The following is a 26,652-nucleotide window of genomic DNA, read 5'->3' as shown; positions in this document are numbered from 1 at the left end:
GACAGGTTATGGAGTCTCCTTCTGTACAGACTTTCAAGACCTGTCTGGATGCCTTCCTGTGTGACCTGCCCTAAGTGATCCTGCTTTGTCACGGTGATTGGACTCAATGACCTCCAGAGGTCCTCACCAACTCCAACCTTTCTATGATTCTGTGATTCTATGTTTGCTTTTGCATTTTAATAGCAATAACTGCCTAAGAAATATATCTAAGATGACAAGGTCTCTATAAATTCCATTTATTTATTTCCATTTTACAAGATTCACCCTAAGATTTGTGGAGTCTGTGGTGGAAATGTTGGTTACAAATGTTTTCAAATGGGCAGCGCTTGGAAGCCTTTCAGGCATCCTGCTTCAAAATGGTAATCTCCCTGGGGAGGTCAGGCTATGAAAGGAAGGGAAGGAGTCAATCAACTGTTTTCACCCTGAAAGCAACTCACACAACTCTCTGTTCTGTTTGGAATCTGTACTGCATGGAATAAATCTTCTCACTACCAATTGGTCTGCCAAGTAAAGGTTAGCAGATCAGCCTTCTTACTACTTTACCATAAAATCAGAAACTCATGATAAAAATTATGACCTATATGAAAGCATATGTTCCTCACTGCCCCCATTCCAGGAGATCTAACAGCATGCAAGAAATAGTCTAAAAATGGCAACATGCTTTCTGTTATTAATGCCTTTTAATGATCTGATGACTAATTTTAGCATTATCTATGCTTCCATCAAACTGTAATTCTACTTAATTCAGTAATAAAAATGATAGATCCAACTGATGTATAAGCATCATTAAAACTTTTCTTTTAAATACACTACCTTAAACACACAGAGCACACCTATAAAATGCTCTTTTCTCTTAAATAAAGCTGATAGATAGATAGATAGATGGAAGGATAGATAGATAGATAGATAGATTTTGTTCTTTTAACCAAGTATAATTGAAATTCTCGTGCAAAATATCCAACTTTATGGGCAATAAAATTTTTAGGCACCTGAAAGAACAGCAAAATAACAAGTGACTCAGATAATAGGAAAAGAAGCTTGGTGCCAAACAAGTGTTGCCACAGAGAACTAGGACACAAGTGTATCTAGTAATTAAATGTCTTATTCTCACTCCAGACAACTTTCAGGATGATGCGTTCTGATGGGTTTTCATTTCCAGCTGTTTCATCAGCTCAAACCAGTGTCCTTTTCCTAGACATACAACCCTAAATTGTCAAAAGTGTTGTGCAGGGATTTAGCCGTGTGACTCCCATTAACATCAATAAGAGTCGCGCAGCTAAATCCACGCGCTGTGCTTTGAAAATTTACCCCACAGTGTATGTCCCAGGGTGCTGAAAGGATTAAAGTATTATATAGTAAATTCCCTCTTTGAGGTGCAGAAAATAAACAGAACTCTTCTGGTGTGTTCTAAAAGGCTATCTGTGCATGACTGCTGTGTGTGCCTCTGAACTCAGAAAGGTCTATAAAATATTCCAAATCCAAACAGAAGCTTGTAAGATACTTCATATAAAGTAAAGTGGCTTTGCAAGAGCAACTTATTGATTGAAAAACCTCTGAATTTCCTCTTTATTTAAAAGTATGATTCCTGCACCATATTCACTAGGCAAAATCTACCCCGCTCTCCTGAGAGACATTCCATTCAGTCACATCCAACTGAAGGACTTTTGCTCCCAGAAGGTAAAGCTATAATGTCATATTTATCTCGGCTCCAAAATCCCTGATCACCCTAACTGTTGGCTCACACTTTGTCTCAGTTCTAATGTAAGTCAATGAATTCATTACATGAGGAAGCTGAAGCGGTCAAGGCACGGAGAACATTAGGAGGGGCAGACAAAGGTGGAGAACAGCCTTGCAATTGATCTTTACTGTTATAAGCAGTGTGGATCTCTGTGTGGCTCACCTCTTCTCCAGAGGTCTGCATGTTCTTCTTGTTTTCTAACCCAATTGTCTTTGCCTTCATGTCCCACCAATGATACAGATTTGTCCTGCTATAAACAAGTCAGTCATGACATGAAGGTGAGAAAAGCCACGTCTCTGTTAGCCAGCATGCCCATGGCTGTCCCAGCTGAAGAGCAATGTGGATGCAATCAATAAACCACAGGCAAATTGTGGCAGATAGCATGTGTAAACACAGTTTGGATCTTGCAGTTGATCCAACTTAAGACTGTGTTCAGATCACCTCTACAAGGAGCTGTAATAATATGTTGAAAAGTGTTGTCTTTTGAAACAAAATATGGATGAGAACATTAAATATAGGGTGAAATACAAAGAAAATTAAAATGGTAAGAGGTTCTGACAATATTGTGTTCATTCAAAGTCACAGTAGTATTGCAAGTATATGCTTGAAGTGAGTAGAAGGTTCAGTAGATTGGACAAAATAAAATATTCTTCAGATAAGAGGGAAAGACAGAATACGTCCATCCCTAAAGTAACTGTATTAGGCAGTGAGCAGCATAAAAGCCTGTCTGCTCTGTATATTTGCCGCACTCCCAGCAGATTTTGATAATAAGGTGGCAAAAGCTGTTTTGCCATCTTGTGGGATGTTCATGGTGATGCATTATCTCAGAGATCTCCACTGCTTTATAGAAGAGACAAAAAAAAGCTATCTGCAACACATGTTGACATCAACTGAAATTGGAATTGAGACCATGGCAGTTAAGAATGGGAGCTGGGAAACTTGGTTGTGATGCTGAACAAAATGTAGAAATTTTTGTAATTACAGCTGACACACAACTAGTGGACACAAAAGAGTAGGAACTGTTCTCTACTCAGAGGATGTCTCATGGCCTTCATATGGAAAACACCTGCAAAATTAGGAAAAAGATATCATAATTGCTTAATTTTTCCGATTACCTTTAATTTTTCCTATTTTTAATTGATTTGAAATTGGAAGTTAAAACTTCTACCTCTGATAAATTGTAATATTGATACTCAATTATATCAGATCTTCACTTTGAAATACAGGAAATAATGGTGTGGAGGGTTTTTTCCCTAAAGGACATAAGTAAAGTCTAAAGAATCCTATTTTCCTGTTTTTAGATACCACCTAGGTTTCTTTTTCTTTAAGACAAATCAATTTCAAACCCTTAATATCCTGAATGCAAGCATTAGATCTATAGGTAAAATCCATACAATAAACCAAATAGAGATACTCAACGATAATCTATGCAAAAATACACAAACAAAAGCTCTTTGAAAATGTTACCTGAGGTTTCTGCCTGCCAGTAGGTGGCAAAGACTGTTCTGTGAAGAAAGACGGAGGCCTTCTGCAAGTTGGCCAGTCACAGACTTCATAAGAAGAGTGACTCTTCATTTGCTGCTGTCTGTGGCTCAAAGGCTTTGAGCTCCGTAAGAGCAGTTCCATGGGATCTGGGCATTTTCTGAATGGTGAGTTGTAGATGCCTGGAATCTGAGCAGAACTTGGGGTTATCTTTGACTTAACTGACTTAGAATTCATTCTTGCATTTATTCTATAAACCAAACCAATTAAAAAAAAAAACAATACTAGATAGTAAACAGCTCTACACAAAGTTTCTGACAACTACTGGCATGGGACAGATCAATAGTTTAATCTCTGCATTGCAATCCAGTTACAAAAAGGTGTAAATAGGATAATGTAGGATGCCATCTGTGTTTTGGTCTTTCAGATGGGAGTAACTTTCCTTTTCTGAGAGGAAGAACTTTCTGCATCTCAAACCCCTATTCTTCAGTCACATTCAATCTTTCATTTTTCATAACAGTAGTCAAAGAAACATGCCAGTTTCCCCCTAAAAGTAATTAAAAGCGTATAAATTTGCATCTGGTTTTAAAAACAAACTATTATAGTTGTTTTGAAATCTAAAGTTTAATTTAAATTCCAATTTAAATCCCTACATACAACAGGAACAAATATATAATACCTATTATTTCCAAACATATACTCAAAGATTAAAATAAATGCTTATGCAAGGGAATCGTGTATCTCTTGTCCCTGTAAAGTCTGTGCTAGCTGACTCACAATGTGGACTAAAGGCATTGGCAGCCACAGCATTTTTAGAAGTAAAACTGAGTGGTTAAGGAGAAACACCAGAAAATTTATGGAATATCAAACCTCAGTAAGTTCTTTTTTCCAACAAAATGTTCACATTAAATACCTACAACTATTCAAATGTATTTAGTTTTAACAGTATAAAGCTTGTGAAAAAAAGAAAAAAAATAGAATACAAATTCATGCATCATTAATTGCATCACTAGTGTGACCCAATATAACAATAACTAATACAAACATACATTAGAAATCCTGAAGTAGTACTTACATTGTTGGCAATCTGTTATTATCTAGGAAGTCAAAATTATGTGACAGCTTGTTCCTGAATCATTCCCATAAATGTATGGATTTTATTAAGTGTATATAAACAATACTCGAATAGAGATATGTGAGTTTCCTGAATGAATTACAAACTGTGAAACAATAGAGTCCCTACACCACATTGCACAAAGCCACTCAATTTCCCCTAAAACACAATATATATGCTTAAAACACAACGGACAAAAATTAAACACACTGAGTTTCTTTAAGGATAATTTTATTTTCTACAACTCAGAATATTCTTAAGACTTTTAAAGTAGGTTTTCTCAGTTAAAGAAGATTGTCCTTTGCTTTTCTCATAGTTTTAATTGTTCATAGGTATTGAATAAAAATGGTAGGATAAGAAATCATTTTCATGACATGGGGATAAGCAAAGAAAAATGTAAATGTTTAAAATGTATTTCTCCTTTGGAACACTACTGAAGACTCGTGAGAGTAGAGCATCAGCCTCCTCATAAAGTATTAATCTCCTGGGACTGAGAGGACTGAACACTCCCCAATTAGCTCTAATGGATTTTTCATTAATATATCCTACCAGGAAGGTCCATTTTCTTGTGTCAAAACAGTTAAATGAAGCCCATGCAAAATATTATTTAATAGGCAAAAAATAATCCAGAGATAGTAGCTTACTCAAAATATCATTAGGCTATTCAGGATGTTACGGGCTATATTCTTCAGTTCTGTAAATGATCTGGTTCTAACAAGAATTTACTTGGGCCCTCTGTTATATGTTCCCATCTTAGTTCAAACTCTGTAATCTATTCCACTACACTATTGGTCCAAAAGCGTAATAGGATAGAGGACATGAATAGATATAAGTGGTAGAAACATATGCATGCCCAACAAGCACTGGCTGTTTCTTCAGCTCTTTAGGATGCCAAACTAAAATGGCAGTGATCCATGCTTCAAATAGCAGGCAAGCAGAATCACTGGAGTGAATGAAAAATAGCGGGTCCATCTGTATGGTCTGTAAAATCCAGCTGCATCTTAAAAGTCTGGCTCTTACTCACACAAACATGTCATAAAGTTAGAGACTCTCCTAATGCACTTACTGTTTTTATAGTATAGATCTGATTGCATTTTTTTAATCAGTCCAGTACAGTTTTGCTTGTGAACATTCTGTAAATGTTACACTTGCTTGTGAACACCTGTAAATGTTACATAAACACAAGTTCCATATGTTGTCTTGGGCTGTTGTCTTATGTTCCATGTTGTCTTATGTTCCATATGTTGTCTTGTACTGTTCTACAACTATCAAATGCATTTATACTATATTCTTGTTACACAAATTCTCTCAAATCTAAAATGCCACAGTCAAGGTCTTCCTCACAAATTAGATCCCATGCTGGAGATATACCAACTGTCTCTATGCCACAGTCATTATGGTTTTGTGGTACGATGGCCATTGCATCTGGCTACATTCTGATCAACAAATTTTTGCTTTCACTCTGATGATGACAGTAAAATAGAAAAGTGATTGCCTGCTACTATTTTTTTTTCCACGTAACTGCTCATTGTATTGTTACTTCATTCTTCCACCTGTTATATCCTACATAGTGTGGAGACTGTGTTCTAGCTCTGCCATGAGTCTTCAGAGGTCCCCAGCTAGCAGGAGAGATATGGCTCTCTCAAAGCATGTATGAGACATATTTTACTATATTTTACTATATCTTGCTATATTTAAACTACACTGTCACAAAAAAAAGTAAATGCCTTCCAGAAGATAAACATCTCCATATCTATCACTGAGAATCAGGATGATCCACCATATATCACTGTGGCATAAGGATGACTCTATGAAGCTGACAGGTATGGATTTGCTGATCAGGAGTAAATCCTGATTACGGCTGTATTTGCCTAAAATTTACACTCTTTTTAAAGCCCAGCTTTAAAAAAAAAAAGGAAATAAAGAACACTGATGAGCAAATTGCACAGGAAATGTTAACCAAAAAGCCAATGTCAATCTACATAGCACAGGTTTGAGAGGTTTGGGGATTTGTTTCTCCAGAATGTAAAAATACATCATCATAAATAATTTAAATACTCTTTTTTCTTCTTCTTCCTCTTCTTCTTTTTTTTTTTTCATTTATAGAATTACAAGTATGTGCTTTCTGGTCTCCAAGAAATGTCACTGCTTCTCTTAATCATACTTGGAGCTGGTATAAAGGGCTCCATGAATATAATGGCTTTCTAAAACTCCCTTCTGCAGTCTATAGTGAGATACTATGTATATTTTATTTGACATTTCTCTGTTTAATTGTTTGGCAGTAGAAAAAAGTTCATGAAGGGTTCAAACACTGTGAAACATTGCTGAAAATCCCGAGATACACAAGAAGTATTGGCTTTTAGCACTTTTAATGACAGCAAAATTAGCCATAATAGGTGTGGGAATCCATTGACTCAGTGAGTTTTGAATTAGCATTGCTTAAAAACTCTTAACAAATAACCATCTTTTGTTCTATTTTTAGGTACTGTCAGGTTAAACACAGAGATGGAGCATAAACTATGAAAACAGATTCTGAGTTTTAGTAAGGCCAGCTGGACATTTTAAGAGTTGTTTCTTCTACAGTTAAAACTCTTTTTAAGATCTAGGTCAAAATTCATTACGAAGTGTATTTTTAAATAATTATTTTTCAAGCAATCTTTTTTAATTACATTTTAATTATATATGCTCAAGTATTCAAACAGACAGCAGAGCAATCAGCAGAGTTGCTATCTAGATAGATAAAATTAATACCAGTTTACTCTAAATTCCCCAAGGTTTGTGGCAAAGTTTTAGGCCTGGATTTAAAATTGGCAAGGTTTAGTGAGAGGCAAAAAGCATGAGTTCAATTCTATCTTCCAGTTCTGACCGATCTCTGGCAAATTTGCTTCCACTCAATTTTAAATATCTTTGCAAATCAGCCTTATTTTTGCAATTTCTTGCACACGTGCTGAGTGCTGATGGCTGCGTTATTCACACTGTACTCCACAGCGGGGCTACCAGTTCACAGAAATCTAAGAATCTGGAGGATCAAAGCCTTTGGTACATAGTAAATTTGCTTTAAAATAATAATTTTGAAACCAGTACAATGTGTTAAATCTGTTACTTCATCTTCTCTTTATTTTATACAATATTCTCTTAAACATAAAACCATTGTAGCTAATACTACTTTTTCAACATTCGGAGAGTTAACTGTTTTGTGATATTACCTACTTTGATTCCAATATTTTCCCCACCTATACTCCATGAAAAAAAATATGTTATCCTCCAAAACATTATGATAGGTTACAAAAACTACCTCTTGTCTGGAAGGAGAATGACACATTTTTCTGTACCCATGTTCCTCTCAACTAAGAAAGGCCCTTGTCAAAGCCAGGTTTTCTGGGACTTCATTTCCAGGAACAATTTTCTAAAGTGACAAACACTATGGGGAAATCTGTGCTAACTGTTAAAAAACCTACAACTGAGTTATTTGCAGTACTGTCATGCTAACTTCCACCTCAATAAGACCAAAGAAATCTCAGGAGGGGACTCTGTTAATAGCTTCTTACTGACCTCCTTGCATCAGGCCCTTCTGGTGAATGGTGGCCCAGTGGTGAATATGGCAAATGAGGTGTGAAAGCACTGAGATTTTTTTTAAGACTAAGGCTCTGACTCATCAGGGGAAGAAAAAAAAATACAAAAACAGAGAAATGAGTTATACAATAGATATATTTTTCCCCTAGAATTCTTTGCCTCGGACCCTCCATCATGGAAACCCAAGCATGACCTGGAATATTAATTGTGTCAGGTCAAGCATACTGGCAAATGTACCATTTGTTACCCAGTCATCCTTAGCATTACATTAATATTTTGAATCATTTTGCATTTCTAACACTCTATCATTTAGTTTCCTCCCAATCATTTTCTTATCTTTGTAATTAATGGTGGCACATAAGGAAAGAAAAAGAAATCATATGAAAACAAATATTAATTTAATGAACATCAGCAAAGAAAAGATTTGTTGGTGGGTTTTCTTATATGTTGTATTCCTTCCATCTCTAATCCTATATTTAGGCTATGCTGCAGAATATGCATTTTTGTGTTTTCTTGTTTATCATTTCTACAAAGAGATAAAGACTTAACTGTTTTCTCCTAGAATACAATAAAGAAATTATAAAGAGCTAAACTCTATTATCAAGAGCTAAACTGTGAAGGAAAAGACCAGCAAAAGAAATAGAAAGAAGGAAGGAAATAAGAAAAAGGTGCTGGTAGGAAGGGAAAGAAAGGCTGTGTTTACTAAGCCGGATAGTTACTCAGGAAAGATTGGTGATTCCAAGTAGTATAATAAATGTGAACAGTTTTAGATACTGTACATTTGATTTATAAAAGAGTTATTCTTTATTCTTCTTTCCTATTTATTTACTTTTTTAAACTACATATAAAATGTCAAACAATATATGCCTTAATAGATACAATGTAGCTGCTGCACTGCAAATAATTACACACATGCTAAATGAAAATAAAGCTGAACTGAGGATGAAATGTAAGCATGATGTCAGTATGAAGCCTATCCCCATATCTTTAAAATGTTTTTGCTGTAATTTAACTAAAAAAATAATAAAGCTATGCGCTATTTTAATTATTTTCCATATCAATTCTGAAAGTCCAAAATAATCAGCATGTATCAGGGATATAAATGTTCCATTAAACAGCCAAGTAATACTAAAAAAAATAATAAATATATAGCTTTGAGGGAGGAAGTCTTTGCAAGAGATTGCCACAGTAAGAACCTGAATTAATTCCTACTTTCTCATTCTGGTCTTTTAATGAGGAGTTAAACAAGAAGGAAAAAACATCAACAAAATAAAGTCTTAACTTGAAAATCCTTTTTTGCTCCATTGTAATTTGTGAAAAAACTAAGCAAGCTTTAAGGAGAGGTAAGATATCTTTAAAAGCCATAAAAGTAAAAGCATGAAGGAGAGCTGTGAATGAAATATTTGCTAGAGATGGGATTGCTGAATCAACACTGACCAGTGCACTTCATCATAATTATCAGGACATACTACTGCCAGGGGATTTATAAAAATCCCACTCAGCAAATAATTGCCCTGCTGTTAGGAGATAGTCGGAGTGTTAACACACTGTCACAGTCCAGCGTTTAGTAAGATATTCAACATTCAATTACTCTTGCTGAGAACTAAAAGGAAACATGATCATTTCTCAGCTACTGCAGCTATGCTTCCACATGAATTCCAGGGAACAATCTTGCTAATCCCCAGATATAGTTTCTCTAGGAGGCAAAAGAAGTACCTTAAAACATTAATGATTCACAAGGAAAAAAATGTGCTTATATGATGCTGAAACCATGTGTGTAAAAGAGAAGGAATTTAAAACTTCTAAATAACTGGTTAATTACAGGCTGTCAGAATACTCCCTATTCAGTGAAAAAAAAAAAAGGATAGTATCTTCAATGTGAAATTTACTGGAGAAAGAGCCATCTATGAAAATTCTGTAAATACTGTTCTAGCAACAAGTATAATATGTCCCTGAGCTCAGAAACATCAAAATATTTAAGCCACATTAGAATGTACTCTACAAAGTATAGTCTGTTCTTTTTTACCTATTCTGAACACATTTCTACATTAACAATTAAGAAATACAGGGCAAACTTTGTTCAGATATGAGAAAAGGACTATATTGTGATACAATGTTCCAATTATATATTATATGCTTTTATACAGAGAGTGAGGAATTCATAAATGAGTGATGAGTAGCTTATATTCATTCAAGTGGGATTAATTACCTGTCTTCTGCTTAATACATATTCTGCTTAAACAGAGCAATAGAAGCATTAATTATCGTTATTCTGCCTTCAGATTGTAAGGCTTGGTTCAGTCCTTTTCAGCTGTGAAATGTTTCCTTGATATCAAAACAATGGTGCAATCACATTTTAAATGTACTTTTATGTAGGTAAACCAGGCTGCAGTTTTATGGACTACAGCATGAGGTGTTAAGGACACATTCAAGTCTGGTATTCCGGACAGACTGTAAGATCAGCCTCTAAACCCGCACAGGCATGAAGTTCAATGGTAGGAGACAAAACTGTAATTGTGTCTCCAAACAAGTATCAACTGTTTGAGTATTTAGGCCATAAGACAAAAGATAAACAAACTCAGTTTAATGCATGGATCATTGGGGTATAATGTCCAAAACACAGAAGCCCAGCAAATGCAGATGTATCCCCAAAATGTATTTACTTTTCACTAATTCTCTCTCTGACCAAGGTTTACTCTGTCAGACTCTTGATGACTTGACTAGATCAGGGATAATAACTGGAATGAGCAAATGATGGTATGGGACACAACACTTATGATAAAGACACAAAATAGAGACAGAGAATTTAAAGTTCTCTTATGGAATTATCATTTGACTGCTAACTGATTTCAAAACAAATAGAAAAATAAAATTTAACTTGCTTGCAGATTCACAGATCTCATCAGGTTAGAAGGGACCCTCAAAATCCCCAGAATAATCTCTGAAGGTGATTTTATTCTTTCATGTCTCAGTAACTGCATGTGAAGACACAGCATTTCCTTACTTCACAGGGTTGTTTTGAAGCTAAAATTATTTATGCTTGTGAGAAGTTTTCAGTGCACTAAACCACTTTTTAAAATGTGTGATTCTATTTACATATTTCAAATGAAAATTCTATCTACTGTCATTGTCGTAATGGAAAAGATTAACTTTATAGAATCAACTTGAAATTAACTTATTTTTCTCTCCTTGTCATCCTTGTAATTGTAAAAATCCTTCTAATTTTACTTTTTACGGTCTTTGAATTTGTAACATCAGCTCCACTTAACAGAGATGGAAACCTTACAGAAATTTTGTTAACAGAACAATTGCTAAATAGATAATTCATTCACTTCTCCAATACCAACCTAAATGAAGAAACATTTCATTGCTTTTCATGGTTTCTTACATCTGTTGCACTGTGCTTACATGTGACTCTTCTCTCAGAGACATATATTCTGACAGATTTACCAAAGGACTTGGTGTGGTAAACCTATAAAATCAAACAATCACTGAAAACTCAGAAAGTGACAGTATGTTTAACAAAGCTGTTTTCAATGAGACCAATGAACAATGAGGTGAAGCTTTAATGAAGTCATAGTACTGTGTACAGGAAAGAGTAAAGAGAAATCAGAACCATGTTAGTCAGACTAGTAAAGGTAGGCGGAAATTATTAGAAAGGAGTGATGTAACAAGAAAAGTTGAAAATGTTATTAAAAGATTATTGAAATAGAAAAACTGGAAGCCAAGAAAACAATAGAAGGATGAAGCTAATAAAGCTTTTGCTATGTGGATTGCAGGACCAACAAAATTCCCAAATTAACTGTATATATTATTATATATACAGTATATATATATTATATATATATACTAGTAATATTTATATATTACTGAACAAAAGCATTAAATAAACTGTGCAAGTTAATGTAAGAAATTCGCTATTCTACTATTAGCTTGCCTAAGAGCCGAAAACCAAAAGAATTGGTGTGTACATCACTCATCTTGAAGTCTCATTAATGCAAGGATGCCATCAGTGCCACTTCTTAATCTACAGCAAGGTTTGCTGTTGAGAAATGCATGGTATTTTATCTTGGTGACTTCCCTTCTACCATTCCTAACCTAGCTTTTTTTATGCATTTATCTCTTATTTTAACATGTATTTCTGTTATCCTAGTTTCAAACACTTCTTGAGCAAGACCATATGTCACATCAAACTTGTATAAACACCAGATGGATTACTACACATCGACTAAATTTATCCCAGTAAGAAATAATCTGTGAATGTGTGAGTTATTTAATTGATATTTGCACTAAATTGTCATTTGCTTGCAATACAAATTCTTTCTAAAATGTGTGCACCACCGCATACACAAAGTCAACATTCAATATACAACTCACTCTTACCAGCTTTCCGACCCTGCAGCAACCCAATCCTTTTGTCACCCCAATTGACAGTAATACACAAAATGTGGTCATGTTTTCCTAAGATCTCAGCGTGTACACTTTTGATAGATCACACAGCTTGTCCTTTAAACTCTGCCATTAATCCTGCCCACAGGAATTGAGCAAGAAGTTTGTTGTCTAGAAAAAAATCCACACAAACAGAGATTATGCAATTCAGATGCTGAAAAAGACTGTTTAAGTGCAGGGAGCTTCTAGTTAGTGGATTTTCAAATGAATAATGCTAGATGCAGAGATGTTAAATGCTGTAATACATGGTCAACACAGAGATACAACTATGCTATAATAATATATACTTAGTATGAGTGACATGGCTAGTTACAAGCTATTTAGAAATATTGTCCTGTCTACGTGGATATGCCTTTACAACTGAGCTTGTGTAGAATAAGTCATAAAACAGCACTCAGACTTTACATTCTATTTTATGTTGAGCTCTTTCTGATGACAGATGATTTTTAGGTGCAAACTCTTTTGAATTTCTTTTCACAGTCATCCAGTTACCAAACAAGCTGAAAGGATTTTGTACTAAGCATATCTTAGGAAAAATGGAGTTTGTGATACTGTCACAAAATTTGCCTAGAATTATTATATTTTTTCTATGTTGAAGTTCATTTGTCATTTTCTCTATAAAATAGGATGTGGATATCTTGTTTTCTGAAGAGTGTGGCAAAGAGAGAAATTATTGATTTCTGTTGGCAACACTTTCACTCACCAGTTGTGCTGGAATCAGACTTATTAGAAGAAGGAATGGGAAGTACTGCTCACTGACATTGGGCAGAAAAATATCTGAAATGGTGCATAGTTGTATGTTTCTCGTACGAGGTAGGTCATGGTGTCAGCAAATAGCCTTTTGCCATCCTCTTCCCATTGCTCCCTAGCCTATGGAGCTAGCCTTTCCCATGAAGATCACCACACTCACTTGTCACAGGATCACAGAATCATAGAATGATGTAAGTCAGAAAGGACCCCTAAAGGTCATCTAGTTCAACCCCCCTGCAATAAGCAAGGACATTCTCTGCTAGATAGGTTACTCAAAGCCCTGTCAAGCCTGACCTTGAATATCTCCAGGAATGGAGCCTCAGCTACCTCCCTAGGCAATCTGTCCAGTGTTCCACTACCCTCATCCAATCTGAATCAGCTCTTCTCTAATCTAAAACCATTGCCCCTCATCCTACCACTACAAGCTTTTATAAACAGTTTGGCTTTGGTTGTATTTGCGCTCTCCAGAGAGATAAAAAACACTTCTTAGAGAGAAAGAAAGGCTGATTGAAAATGATATGAGCAAAACTGGGAAATCTATGGAAGTTGTAAACTTTCTCACCACATGGTTTTGGCAGAGCGTGCACCAGAGAGATTCTGGATGTATATGTTGGCTTCCAGCACTTGCCTCCTTCTTACGTCACCATGATACTGTGGTCAGTTGGAGAATTACAGTCCTGAGTGTTCCCAGGATGTGCAATCCCAAAGTGCAACAGCTGGACTCAAATTCTAAGAGAACTACAGATTTTTGATTGAGTTTGCAAAACACTTAAAGGTCACTTTTGGAATTCAGACCTAGTGGAACTAACCTTCTAGACATAAACATCAGGTACAATGTCTTCCAGAATCACAAACAGCTCAGTTACTGGCTGCTTTCAGTTTACCTCACTTTGTCCTTTCTGATAGAAACATTAAGCAACATTAATTCAGATCCATTCCAAGTGAACTGATGAACTGAGGTTGTGTGTTTAGTGCCTCACGAGACACAAGACTTGAATGATTTTCCTATAGTGAATACCTGTGAATAGGCTGATCCATCTGACTTCCAGTGTGGAAGTGAATGCATGAAGAAGGCTTGCTGATCAAACAGCCCTGTCACAAGTTCTGTAAGAAGGATTTAATGTAAATTGAGAATCCTCTGGAAATAATATTTTATAAAAACAGAACAGTGCAGCATGAAGTGCTTTATGTACTAATGGTATTTAAATGTATCTGTAAGCCTATGTGAGAGCTAGGAAAACTCACTCTCTCCACTTCAATTTAAATGGGATTTTTTATGGTACAAGCTTTGGAAAGTACTCAGAAATATCTGATTTCTTGGCATAGAAGTGATGAGTGGATAATAAACACCCATGGATAGGTGGGGATGTTCAGTGACTAGGGCACCTACATTAAAAAAAAAAATTAACTATTTTAGTTCATCTTCAGGAAGTATTAGTACTTATAATGAATGATAATTTCATCCCCTGAATGTTTTAGAGACAGGATAATAAAATTATTACAGTAAAGAGGGAGGAAATAAAATGTAAAAGGTAAGAGCTAATTCATTCTTCATGCTAGCTCAGTCCTTGGCCTTTCCTGAACAGACACTGCCAATAGCAACAAATTATGTATAATCATTTTGTGATGTGGACTGTTCACTCGGGACTAAGCTCAAATGACCAAACCTGCAGCCTTGTCTCTTAAACTGTAGATCTGAAGATCAAAGGCCAGAACTTTATCCACTGAGTCCTCACCTTTATAAGAATAAAACTGCCAGGTGTCCAGAGATAGAGTGGGTGTCAAACAGTGTCATTTTAGACCAATTGTTTTTCAAGTTCTTACAGGACAGCACATTAGGTTAGAAGCATATTAATCAGTTGTGTCTTCTGAATATTCATTAGCCTGCTCCAGGAAGGATTTTGTAGGGGTTTTTTTTTCTTCCTCACTTAGAACATTTACACCTGATTTTAGTGCAGCAGTAAGTTCAATAGAATTAACTCCTGACTTACAATAGTGTAAAAACAGGGCACACACAGTCAGTCTAATGTTTATGAATTGTCACCTTTGTTGACAGAAAAAAAAAGTGTAATTTCAAAGACCCATTAGCTCTGAAGTCTGTGTAGACATTATATCACAAAGGATGTCAGCTTTCTGAACTACTCGGACATTTATTTTCTCTAAGTAAAGGTAAATGTGGTTTATCTGCTTAGAAACAGAAGAAAGGCAAAGAAACAAGAATTTAAATTCTCTTTTACCTCACTCAGCACTGTTTACTGCATGGGGGGTAAAAAAACAACCTATAGTTGCTCTGGTGCTCTCCAATACTTTTCTTAGTGACAGGAGAAGCAATAATAGCAAAAGGCTATTTGAAGACATTGAAGACTGTTTGTATGGGAATCTTTTCCTGATCTCAGTTTCTTTACAAGATACACAGTCTGCTCATTTCACCACTTCTCCCACTTTCAGGTACCACTACCTTCTGATCCACACCACACTGTGGACTTAGAAGTCCAACACCTGGTAAGCAGCAGTATTGACAGCAGCACATGACAAACTTGCTGCCACTCACCTCAGTACTGCGGCTTGTTCTGTCAGCAGATACTTAAACAGTACTTGATACTGGATCTTTGGATTTATTTTCTTATATACCTAATTCTAATCATCATTGTAAGACAAAGACCAACTGCAGTATTTCTTGGAAGTTTAGAAATACCAATGTCAGGAAACATGCAACCACATGTTCAAACAAATACAAGCTATTCATTTCTACTTGTGCAAAATGACATCAATGCAGCCAGTGATTCTGTCTTTCAGTGACTATAAAGGCTGTTTGTCAGACATTTGCAAAGGATGGCCCTTTAATGCAAATGTCTACTTACAAAGACAAAGAGTAAGATTCTAATCAGTTATAGTGAATTTTGTTAATACAGAAAGGGGAACTACAGGATTATAGAAGGATAATCTACATAAGTAAACATGTTTATAATAGAAAATCATATTTAATAGGTAGCTCATTTATTAATGACAACTAAAAATAAGGATCATTTCCACTGTAGTGGAAATAGCATACTGTGATTTTGGACTAATAAGAAAGCATGAATTATTATAAGTTTTATGTCTCAATCAGAAATTATAATGCAGTTCATGATACAACAGGTAAAAACAATGAAAAATACACCTGCACTGTTATTTTTATTGTGTTATAAATCAGAAATTACAACAATTATTCTTAACAATGGCAAAGGATTGTTAAATATGTGTTACAATTTTTACCGTGTTCATCATGAAGTCAGAATTTATCAGATTAAGGTTAAAATTACACAAAGAAAACAATGATATATATATATATTTATACAATTTTATTTCAATCTGAAAGAAATATAATTGTTTTTAATGGAATTTAATGTGGAAGCCTCACAGTTGCCCCCTCACAGAATTATTTCTTTGTGTATTTCACAATGGAATTTCTTGCAACAGGCAACCAGTACCATGCCCTAAGTTACCACATGGTAAGAAGGGCATGGGCTTGACTCTTTTTTTTCTGTTTCTAATAATTATGAGAATTACAAAATTGTCTTTCAGAGAAGTAATTTCCTTCAAACAAAAGAAGCTCATGCATGTGAGATGTTACTCGACTACTCATTGATACTACCGGTATATACAGCAAGTTGATTACAGCTCAGTGATTCATAATCATGACGTTTTAGAGCTTGTGCTTTATTTCTCCAGATATGATTTGGTTTAATAATAATTTAAATACAATTAAAATTTACTTTCTTTTATCAAGCCTACCCTTCTGGCTACAAATAGGGTTATATTTGTGTGGCATGGATATTACAAGTACTACAGAAAAAATATTTATCTAGTTTTTAGTAAAAAACTATGTTTTGGAGTTGGCAGGATTCATGTGGTGGGTTGAAGTTTCCCCCCAACATTAACTGGCTCTTAATGACATAGCCTAAAACCACCACAATGCATAATATTATAATTCCACAGAAATATGCCAAATAATTTATATTATTAATAAAAATTATTATTACACATTATTACTAAGAGCAAATTAACATTACTGATTAGTAATTATTGATCATGCAAATATCCTATTTTAACTTTCTTTTCCTTAAACTACTTTGCTAAAGTACTAAGTCTTTTATTCAAATGAACTATTTATTTCTTCTGCAGATTAAAATGTTTGTATAAATGCAATGTATTTTTTTAAAATACCAGTGGGAAATAATTGTAAGTTTCCATGGCAAAAAACCCCTCAACCAACTGCATGCAAATAATGTAGGAAAACGATATGGTGTAATAGCATACTTTTTTTATCTTCCAATGATTTTCCTGAATGTCAGTTTCATAGCAATGGTACTAAACACACACCTCCCCTTGTAGAAAATTAGTAGCTGAAGACAAAGAATCTTAAATGTATGTATGCCTATATAATATTTTGTAGGCAGATCAAATTTCTTGTTCCTGAGTTGAAAGCATGCACACTTATTCTGCCCGTGTTTTGAGCTGACCAGGAGCTGTGTAACTGCATTAATTCTTGAGCTAATATACCGTGGCTCTCAACAGGGCTAATTAGTTTGGGTTGAGCCCCATGTTATAGCTCCAGATTGGCTTGGAAAGTAATCAAAGCAAGCTCACATCTGTCTGTATAAGACTATGTGTATATACCTGGCATCAGTAACCACAAATAATGCATACTAATTCTGAATCTGATATCTGTTTCTTTCTCTCTTCCCCCCCCCCCCCCCAATTTTTTCCTTTATAAAGGTAACAGTTTACAGAAGAAATAGAAGCTGGAAGAGTAAGTTAATTTATGACAAAGGCAAAACATGTTGGCTTCATCATAGGCCATGCTATTACATACATACTAGACCCCTGGTACATTCATCGCACTAGCATCCTTAAGCTTTACTGTTTGAAATGTAAAACAATGCTAGCAATTAGAAATGTGCATGACCTTACACATATATATGTAATCTGTGGAGTAAGAAGAGCAAATTCTGCAATCCCTAAAGGATTTATAGACTTTAAAGCCCTAGAAGGATCACTGTATCATCTGTGCAATGCTACAATGTTCGATCATCTCCCTGTTTAACCTATTACATACTTCTGAGCTGGGTTTCTGGGCTTCAGCTCGTAAGGAGTGAGGAATGGAATTTGACATGCCTTTCTTTACTAAACCCAAGGAGCAACAGCTCCTTAAATCCCTTCTGACAATAAGTAAACATCCTTTCTCCTCTTTTTGCCTGTAGTAAAACAAAAAGATTCAAAATCATTGGATATATTTGAAACAACTACTGTAAATGCAGATTTTGCAATGTTGCCCATATAATTGGCCTGAGCATTTGCAACCCTTAATGCATGAGGTGGCTCAGCTCCACCATTGCACCAAGTTATGCATGGCAGGAAGGGGAGGAGATTGTAGCAAACTTTAGCATCTTATCTCTAAATCTTATTGGGATTTAGTTAATAATGACTACAGAATAAGTCCAGCTCATCAACCATTTCATCTGCTATGCCCTCTGCTTATAATTACTATTTTTCTTCCTTAACTCACTCAAAAGTGTTGACTTCTGTGGCCTGTTTCTACTGAGACATGTCTGGACCTTGCTTAGTAATCCGATTAATTATCCTTTGAAGACAGTAAGATGCAACTGAAGACAGATCAGACCATCAGGCGTATGAGACAGTGCATCAAAACAGTAAATTCTGCACTAAAGTGATTTGCCTGTATCTTAGCAAGAGATCAAATTCTGTAACTATGTGCAGTTGAGCAATACAATACTTTGATTGCAGAAGTGGTTGACTTCATATACCTCTATTCTGGTTTTCAGGTTGTCTGTAGGTGTTGCACTAATTTACACTCATTTATGTTTCAGGAAATTGCCCTCTACCAGCAGTCCTCCAGGTATATGGCTGAATTAAGACACTACTTGCCATTCCTCCAAAATATGTTACAACTCGCTAAACCAGTATCATCAGAAGTAAAATAAGTTTACTGAAACCTTTTTGGATCACAGGTCACCCAATATCTCTAACCAGACCATTTTTGTACTCCAGGTAAACACATTAATGCATATGCATTGGTTTGCATAAAGCATCCTGTTTTAAACATGAATTCCCAATTTTCTACAACCTAATGCAATATTAAAACACTGTGCAGATTAGTCTTAATATTCTAGATGTCTATCTGAACAAAGCAAGTATTGTCAGCTAATTTCAGTTATTAACTAGCTCCCCTGCTTAAAAGCCACTCAGAAAACTTTTGGTGCTATTTTATTCCTATATTTTCTGACATTATATTATTTGCAAATATAATTACTTACATCTGATTTACAAGCTGAGGTTTCATAACTGTTATGCAGTTTATTAAAATATACTCCTATTTACTGGATGGATCACAAATAATTGCCAAAGAGAGGGAAATATTAAAAATTCTGTCACTAAGTGACATGATATTTTTCCTGTGTTGTTTAGGATTAACGGATCTTACACAGAGATTATAAGTAACAACCTATGAAAAGCAAGCACTGAGTTCATTTTAGCTTACCTTGATTGAATGGTAATTCTTTACCCATAAGAAGAACATCCAGTAACCAAAAACTGATGGGCACAATACACTTTTTTTGTTACAAATGTTCACAAAAGGGGGATAAACAAAGAACATACAAGATTTACTAATCATATCAAATTTGTGTAAGTTATACCTACTCCCATACTCACCTGTCTGTAAAGTAGCTTACACCAAAAAGCTTGAAAAAATATACACCTTTTGTCAATACAAAACAAATTAATCAGTAAATATTTAAAATTTATGAGGCATTTCTAACTGAAAACAATCATGCTAAATAAGCTGATTCAGGCAGTTCTAGGAAAAGCTTTAGCTGAAAACCTGCATTTACAATCTATCCTAAAAACAAGCAGAACACAGCATCAATTCAAGCTCAATTAAAAAAAGGGAAAAAAATGAAATCCCTTCTCAGTTTAATAACTTGTTAGTTCTTGACAAGTGCAACAACACAACAATAAGCCAGTCAAAATGAGTTTTTAAAGCGAGGTTATGCCCTTCGTGTTGTGTTATCACAGTGGCAGATCAAACTGCTGACTTGGACTCTTTCTGCCAGCAGTGCTGATGCTGCCTCTATGAAGCTGCTGTCACAGAATAGTCATGGTACCTGCTCTTGCCTATAGAAAAGCACTAAATTGAACTCGAAGTAGTGTCTTTGTGATATCTTTTCAACAAGTCATGTCCCATTCAGCCTGCTAGTTTATCTCTGTCAGGCTGTGGCCCAAGTGGTTTGCATGAGCTGTCAGGGACAGGTATACCAACCTGCTCAGTGCTAAGGAGGTAATGCATCTTTCGGGCTTGGTATTTCTTTTCCTTTTCTTTCTTTTCTAGGTCTTTCCTTTTCTCTTCATTTTCTTTCATTTTTGTATATTCATGGAGTTCACTCCTGTAATAAAATGTCTGCCAGTTAGAAGAATAATAGATGTGCTAATGTTTTATTTTGCTTTAACCCTTCACAGTGTTCTGCTATTATACATTGGCAGTATACTGTCACCACTGCAATGCAAAATGACAGTTCATTCAGTTCTATAGCAGCAGGATTCTACATAGATATAACTGTGACGAAATAGGATTAAAATTACAAAACCTATACAGTATATTAGCCCTTATCATTTACTATTTTGAAGAATGTATCAACCTTGGTGTTTTTACAGCTTGATTACACAGCATTCATAGCATGTCAGTTAATGTTCACTTAATGTTTCAGCTAGTGCCTTGCAACACCACCTTTTGATCTGCAAACAGAGGAAACCTTATGGCATGAGAGAAGATAGGAAACAGAGGATAAGAGTTGGCATTCATTCCTAGATCTTTGAGCTTTTTGTGAGGTTGAGAATGTAAGGCATAGAGAAGAATTGGATGCACACCTTTAAAGTGTGCAACAACCTTAAACAGCATTTCCATAGCATTAGGCTTCTTGCATAGGTCAATTTCTACTCTGGTCTGATAGCAGTGGTACAGGAAAAATAAGAACAGAACTGCCTTATGAGCCACTGCATGACAGAGATTTGCCATCACAAACTCATGTAACTGTGTGTCTGTGTACTCAATAATCCATAGAATACCCCTTCTTTGAAAAAGAAATAAGGAACTGTACCTAACATGAGCTCTCAAAGAAGGGAGAAAACTCATAATTTTAACTGGAGGTTTAGAAGAAAACTTTCACAGAAAATGGGTGTACAGTTCCTCATCAATGGCTTTTTTTTTCTTTTCATAGAGCCAGGCTTGCTGCAAATTATGCAAACAGTGGAGTGAATTAATGTTCTCTAAGAAACTAAATTCCATGCTATTGTGCACAGTGCACGTGTATGGAATATTTTTGAACCAGTTGAAAAAGGTTAGTTTGATTAACACTTGTTATTTTTGTTATTAAGAAATGGCTAGTTCAAATTAACCTGTGTGCCAAAGACACCAAGTGTATTCAGTCAAGCATTTAGATTGTTTAAAAGTTAATTAAATACCCAAATTCTATTCTTTTTCTTTTTTTAAAGCATGTGTGTATATGATAAAATGAAAAGCAAAAATGTACTATTCACATATCTGGATAATTCAAACATTCCCCAAAACCAGATTATTTAGAGAGGTCTACATTAACAGTCTCAGATATTTCAATGAATACCAAATAACACACTCTAGGACAAGGATCAAATCCTGTCAGAATATGCACATGAATAAGTTTGCTGATATGAATAACCCTGTGGGAAAGTCATATCACTCCTGAAAGTGTTTGTAAGATTGTGACTCAGAATTATTCTTAATATTTTAATTACCATAATGTGAAATTAGTTCATCAAAATACGGGAAAGAACAGTAATTGCTTCATAAATACGAACACTAGAAAACCACATTCTTAAATTCAAGTTGCCATGTTGAATTTTTATTTGTTTCAGGCTATCTTTCAAGTTTTTTAATAACTGAAATAAGTAAGATGTTAAGTAATTAAACAGGTGTTATTTCAAATGTAAAAGAACAAAACCAGAATGAGACAGAAATAAAGACTGGAAAAGATGTATAGGCCTGTTTCAATCCACAGAAATATTTTTTGTTGCAGTTTACTGTTAAAGCTGCTAATACAATATTTCATACAAGGTTACTTATGAAGCACACTGACGTTTAAAAATCACCATGCTATGCTTTTGCAGCAGTGTAATTTTTTTTCCAACATAAGATTAAATTGCAAAATAAATGAATTACTTAGAGTGGCATGGCCCCCATTTTGCCACCCTTCTCTTGAAAATTGCTTATTAATATGAAAAAAGAAGTTGGAAAATAGCCTGTTTTACTTTATGCATAGCGTTTTGGGGCCTCAAAGCCTGCAGAGCCGGACTAGCTGCACATTTTAGATTGTGTTGGCAAGCAGGGACGATGACCTTCCTGACCTGCATCTCAAGGCTATTATTAATCGCTAAGTAACCTGGTAAAGCCAAACAAATTTGTTTCCATTGAAAGGATCTCTATCTGTGTCTGAGAATTTGTGCTGTACCAAACAAACCTCATTAACTGTGTCCATTTTTGACAAAGAACTAGGAGTTGGAGAGATTGGCGACCTTTCTTTGTCCTTAAGGTACAGACTTCAGAGTCACTGCATGTATGTGCATAAGCATTTTTACTTGGAAACTCTTTGTTCTGTATCAATCAATCAGAAACAAATGAATAAATAGACAATGCATATAGTATCAACTTTGTTCTTATATTTTATGCCAATTTGCCTTCAATATCAGAGTGTATGATCCATGTTTTACATATTTAATATTAGTGTTTGTTCCTTTTTGATTACAGAGTCCTCTATTCATCTTTAGTATCACTGTCTATAATTGATGAAATATCTGTCAACATATTACTGCAGTTTGTTCATGTTCTTATATACTCAAGCAGTTGTTCTCAACCGTTGCTATGGAAGCTTTGATATTTAGAACACAACTGGTGATGAAAACCCCCAAATAATGATAAAAACATAAATTTGTATTACAGCTGTAATGATAATGGGATGCAAAATGCTTCCCATTGTCATTAATCTGAATTTGCCAGATTACTTTGAATGAATGATTAATAATTGTTATTTGTTGAAAATAAATGAAGTCTCAAACACTTTTTGAAGTTCACTGTAATTCATGATCTTTTCAGACTACTATAACCCAAGTCATCATGATCATTTCTGATTATCACACATCCTCATTAATGCTGCACCATAATCCATTTAAAATTCTGTGGTTTTTTAAACAGTTACAAACAATTTTCAACATAATTTTGCTGCCTACATATGTTGTGCTAAAATATAAAGCTTTGCTAAATTATTTCTATCATGCATTATACTGCTCTGTACAGTTGTACAGGATGAGCAGACAATTCTGTCTCAGGGGTAATAACTCCCAAGGTGCTTCTCTCCATAAAGGCAGTACAAAGTAAGAGATATGTAGTAGTCCAAACACTGCATGACTGGAAAGCACAGATGTTTTAACATAATAGTGCACTTATTCTAAAGCTATTTGAACCTGAAACTTTCACCTCTTCAACCCTACTCTCAAGAATTTGGATAGGAGCAATATGAGCAGAGAATCTAAAAGTAGTTGGGTATGGATATAGTTATTTAATACACTAGTATTACTTAGTAAATACTAACATGCTATGCTCCATGCAGAAAAATATGTACAAGCATAAGCGGCACTAAAGGCATAAATTTAGACCTCCAACTAGAGTTAGACTCCCAGATACTTTACATACAAATGTGTTTATTGAAGAGTTTCATGCTCGTGTCATGTATGCCTTCTGAGAGAAAATAAATCCAAATTCTATTAAAGTCAGTTAAAATGTCCTTGAAATTAAAACAATCTCTGGATGAAACCCTTACACTTGCTGCCAGCCCGCTCTTTGTTCATATAGATCTTAGGTTCATTGAGCAATAGGAAGTGATCTTTTCTTGGGATTATACGATATTATGAATACTAGCTACAATGCATCATACTCTGGGGACTCTGGACCAAATTTGCTTCAGGCTGAAATTTTCAAGGTTTGGTATGAAGTGGGAGAATTGAATACAGTAAAATATTTGCCCAGATTATTTGTGGAGAGAGAGTTCTCATGCAAAACATGTTTTAAGTTAACTAATGGTCTGTTTTTATAAATGATCTGTCTGTTACATGGCTCATAGTTGGAACAGTTCAGTTCCTTTCCATTCTTAAAACTGAAAGTGAGCAATTTTTTTATCATATAATCTGTTCATTAGCATAAATCTTATCTCTTGTATTAACAGCATCTGCTGCATCTTTCTACAAACCTGGCTTCTTATATAAACTTAGTCCAATCAGAGTGTCTCCTGCATAGATTTTTATGGCATATCTTTGTCGAGGAAATATGTGTAAGTTCTGACAAATGTAGTGTCTTATCATAATCTGAAAATTGGTCAATAAATCAGAAGACCATCAATGTTTAGTAGTGTAAACTTAGGGATCTTTTGTTAAATAAGTGAACATTCTGGGTTTGCCTTGTCATAGAGAATGTTTTGTGTAACTGAAAAACAGCGTATCATTATCAAAGGATGTGCTTAAAAGCTCACCAGTAAAAATAATCTTGTGTTAACAAATATGTGAAGTAGCTGTTGATTCGTTAATGATGAAATTCTTTGCTTTATAGAGTTTGAAAAGAAAACATATTCATATGACAAGATAACTTATTGTTATTCTGATACTTCATTATGCAGTAAGCAGTGGTGCTGGTTCCAGCTATGAGATGCAAATTCAGTTGACAGTGCTCCTGCTGTCTGTATAAAGGTTAAAAATACACATATAATATTGTTCCTGGCACTTTTGGAAAGGTCTTCAAGTGATGATTTCAGCAATATACAGATTTTAATAATTCCACATAAAATTGCATTTTACAAATTCACACTGACCTACATTTATTGAACTTTATCAAACTATTGCACTTTTTTGGCATTTTCATTGGCATTCTTTGGACCTTTCACCAGACAACTATAAAATTATAATAGTAACTACAGTAAAGGGCATCTGAGGAAATCAATAATGAATATAGTTGCTTAGAGTACCCAGAAAGAGTACCAAGTTATTGTGGTTTTTAACAGTTCAGACCCCAAATCATAAAATTCCTGCAACATAGGCAGTAGGCAACCTTACCATAAAAGGAGATAACCTACATTGATTTTACTTTCCTGGCTATATATCATCCTCCCTGCTCAAATACAGAATATGGAAGGGAAAATGAAATTAGCTGGACAGTGGTTTTGGTACACCACTGCATGCCACTTGATTTCTCATTACATTGGAGCAGGTGAGAATGGAGTATGACTTGCCATGATAATATCATTTGACTTAATCTATTCTATTTGGGAAAAAAATGAAATATACATAATGGAGTAGCTTAGGATGTAAAAAATAGTTTAGAGAGCTCTGTACTTTAAAGGCAAAGCTTTAACACAACACACATACTTACATTAGCTATGTACCAATAGACATCTTGATCACCCTGAATTTTTGAGTGAACCTGTTCAGATTTACTGATCAGAACAGAGCAGGTCTGCAACCTTCTTACTCCTCTCATGATGTATACTCCTGGCAGAATCCCATAACCAAAACGTTTGATCTCTAGTTGCAGTGAAACAGATGCTTAAAGAGACAGTCAGTTATTAGTGGTACAAGGTTTGTCACTGCCTCGAAGAGTCCCCACAAGCAGGTGCCCAAAATTCTTCCTAATTTTAAGTGTCAAGGTTTACATCAATTCATTTGACAACTTAATCATGACATTGTCTTCAGAATCTGGAGGACTAGTACTGTTCTGTCATTGCAGTGCAGTGACCAGGAAACTAATATGACTCCTTAGGATGAAACATAAAATAAAATAATTAAAGCTCATGTGTAGGCATGCAAAGAACACCCTAGAGTTTCTACAATTAATGATTTTAGAGATAGAAATTTGTAACACTTTAAAGTCCCATTATAATTTGAGCATAGGAGAACAAACTCTACTCATCTTTCCTCAATCACATAGTGTACCCTGCCAATAGAATTAAGTGACATACTAGTTCAACTGTCAAGGTCCACAATGTGATCAATACACTGTGTAGGAAATGCGATGAACATAGCAGTGAAGGGCATACAGTGAATGAATACCTTGTGCAGATCAGGAGATCAGGACACAGCATGTACTAGACGATAGGAAAGAACAGACTGATGTATCCTTCTTATCCTTCCAATTTCCACTGCTGCACAGTTACTCAAGAGAATGCAACAGCTTTTCAAAATACTGATTGCAGAGCCAGTTCATAAATAAAATGGAGCATGTTCCCTAATCCACTCTACAGAACCCTCTAATTAAGGTTTCAATAACAACTAAGACAGAAATTTTCCTTTTCTGGTAAAACAAACTCTTTCAAATTACTCCAGTTTCTGGAAACATGCAAATTAATGGTACAAAGAGGTTTCTTCCTTGTCTGTATTAAGCTGAATTTACTTCAGAATACCATGAAGTTTACTT

At 35.1% G+C, this 26,652-nt stretch overlaps 1 protein-coding gene across 1 annotated transcript in view; it reads right to left on the bottom strand.

Moving 5' to 3' along the window:
* SPATA17 (spermatogenesis associated 17) overlaps positions 1–26,652 on the bottom strand; it is an 87,513-nt gene that overhangs the window by 33,057 nt on the left and 27,804 nt on the right. Inside the window, exons 6-7 of the mRNA XM_009900091.2 lie at positions 20,428–20,551; positions 3,206–3,409 (exon numbers count right to left, since the gene is read on the bottom strand). Coding sequence (XP_009898393.2) covers positions 3,206–3,409; positions 20,428–20,551 — 328 coding nt within the window. The remainder of the gene's footprint in view (positions 1–3,205; positions 3,410–20,427; positions 20,552–26,652) is intronic.

The sequence above is a fragment of the Dryobates pubescens genome, chromosome 2 (genome assembly GCF_014839835.1).
Source record: "Dryobates pubescens isolate bDryPub1 chromosome 2, bDryPub1.pri, whole genome shotgun sequence".
NCBI lineage: Eukaryota > Metazoa > Chordata > Aves > Piciformes > Picidae > Dryobates > Dryobates pubescens.
Note: the sequence above shows the minus strand (reverse complement) of the source record. Positions and strands in the feature narration are given on the sequence as shown.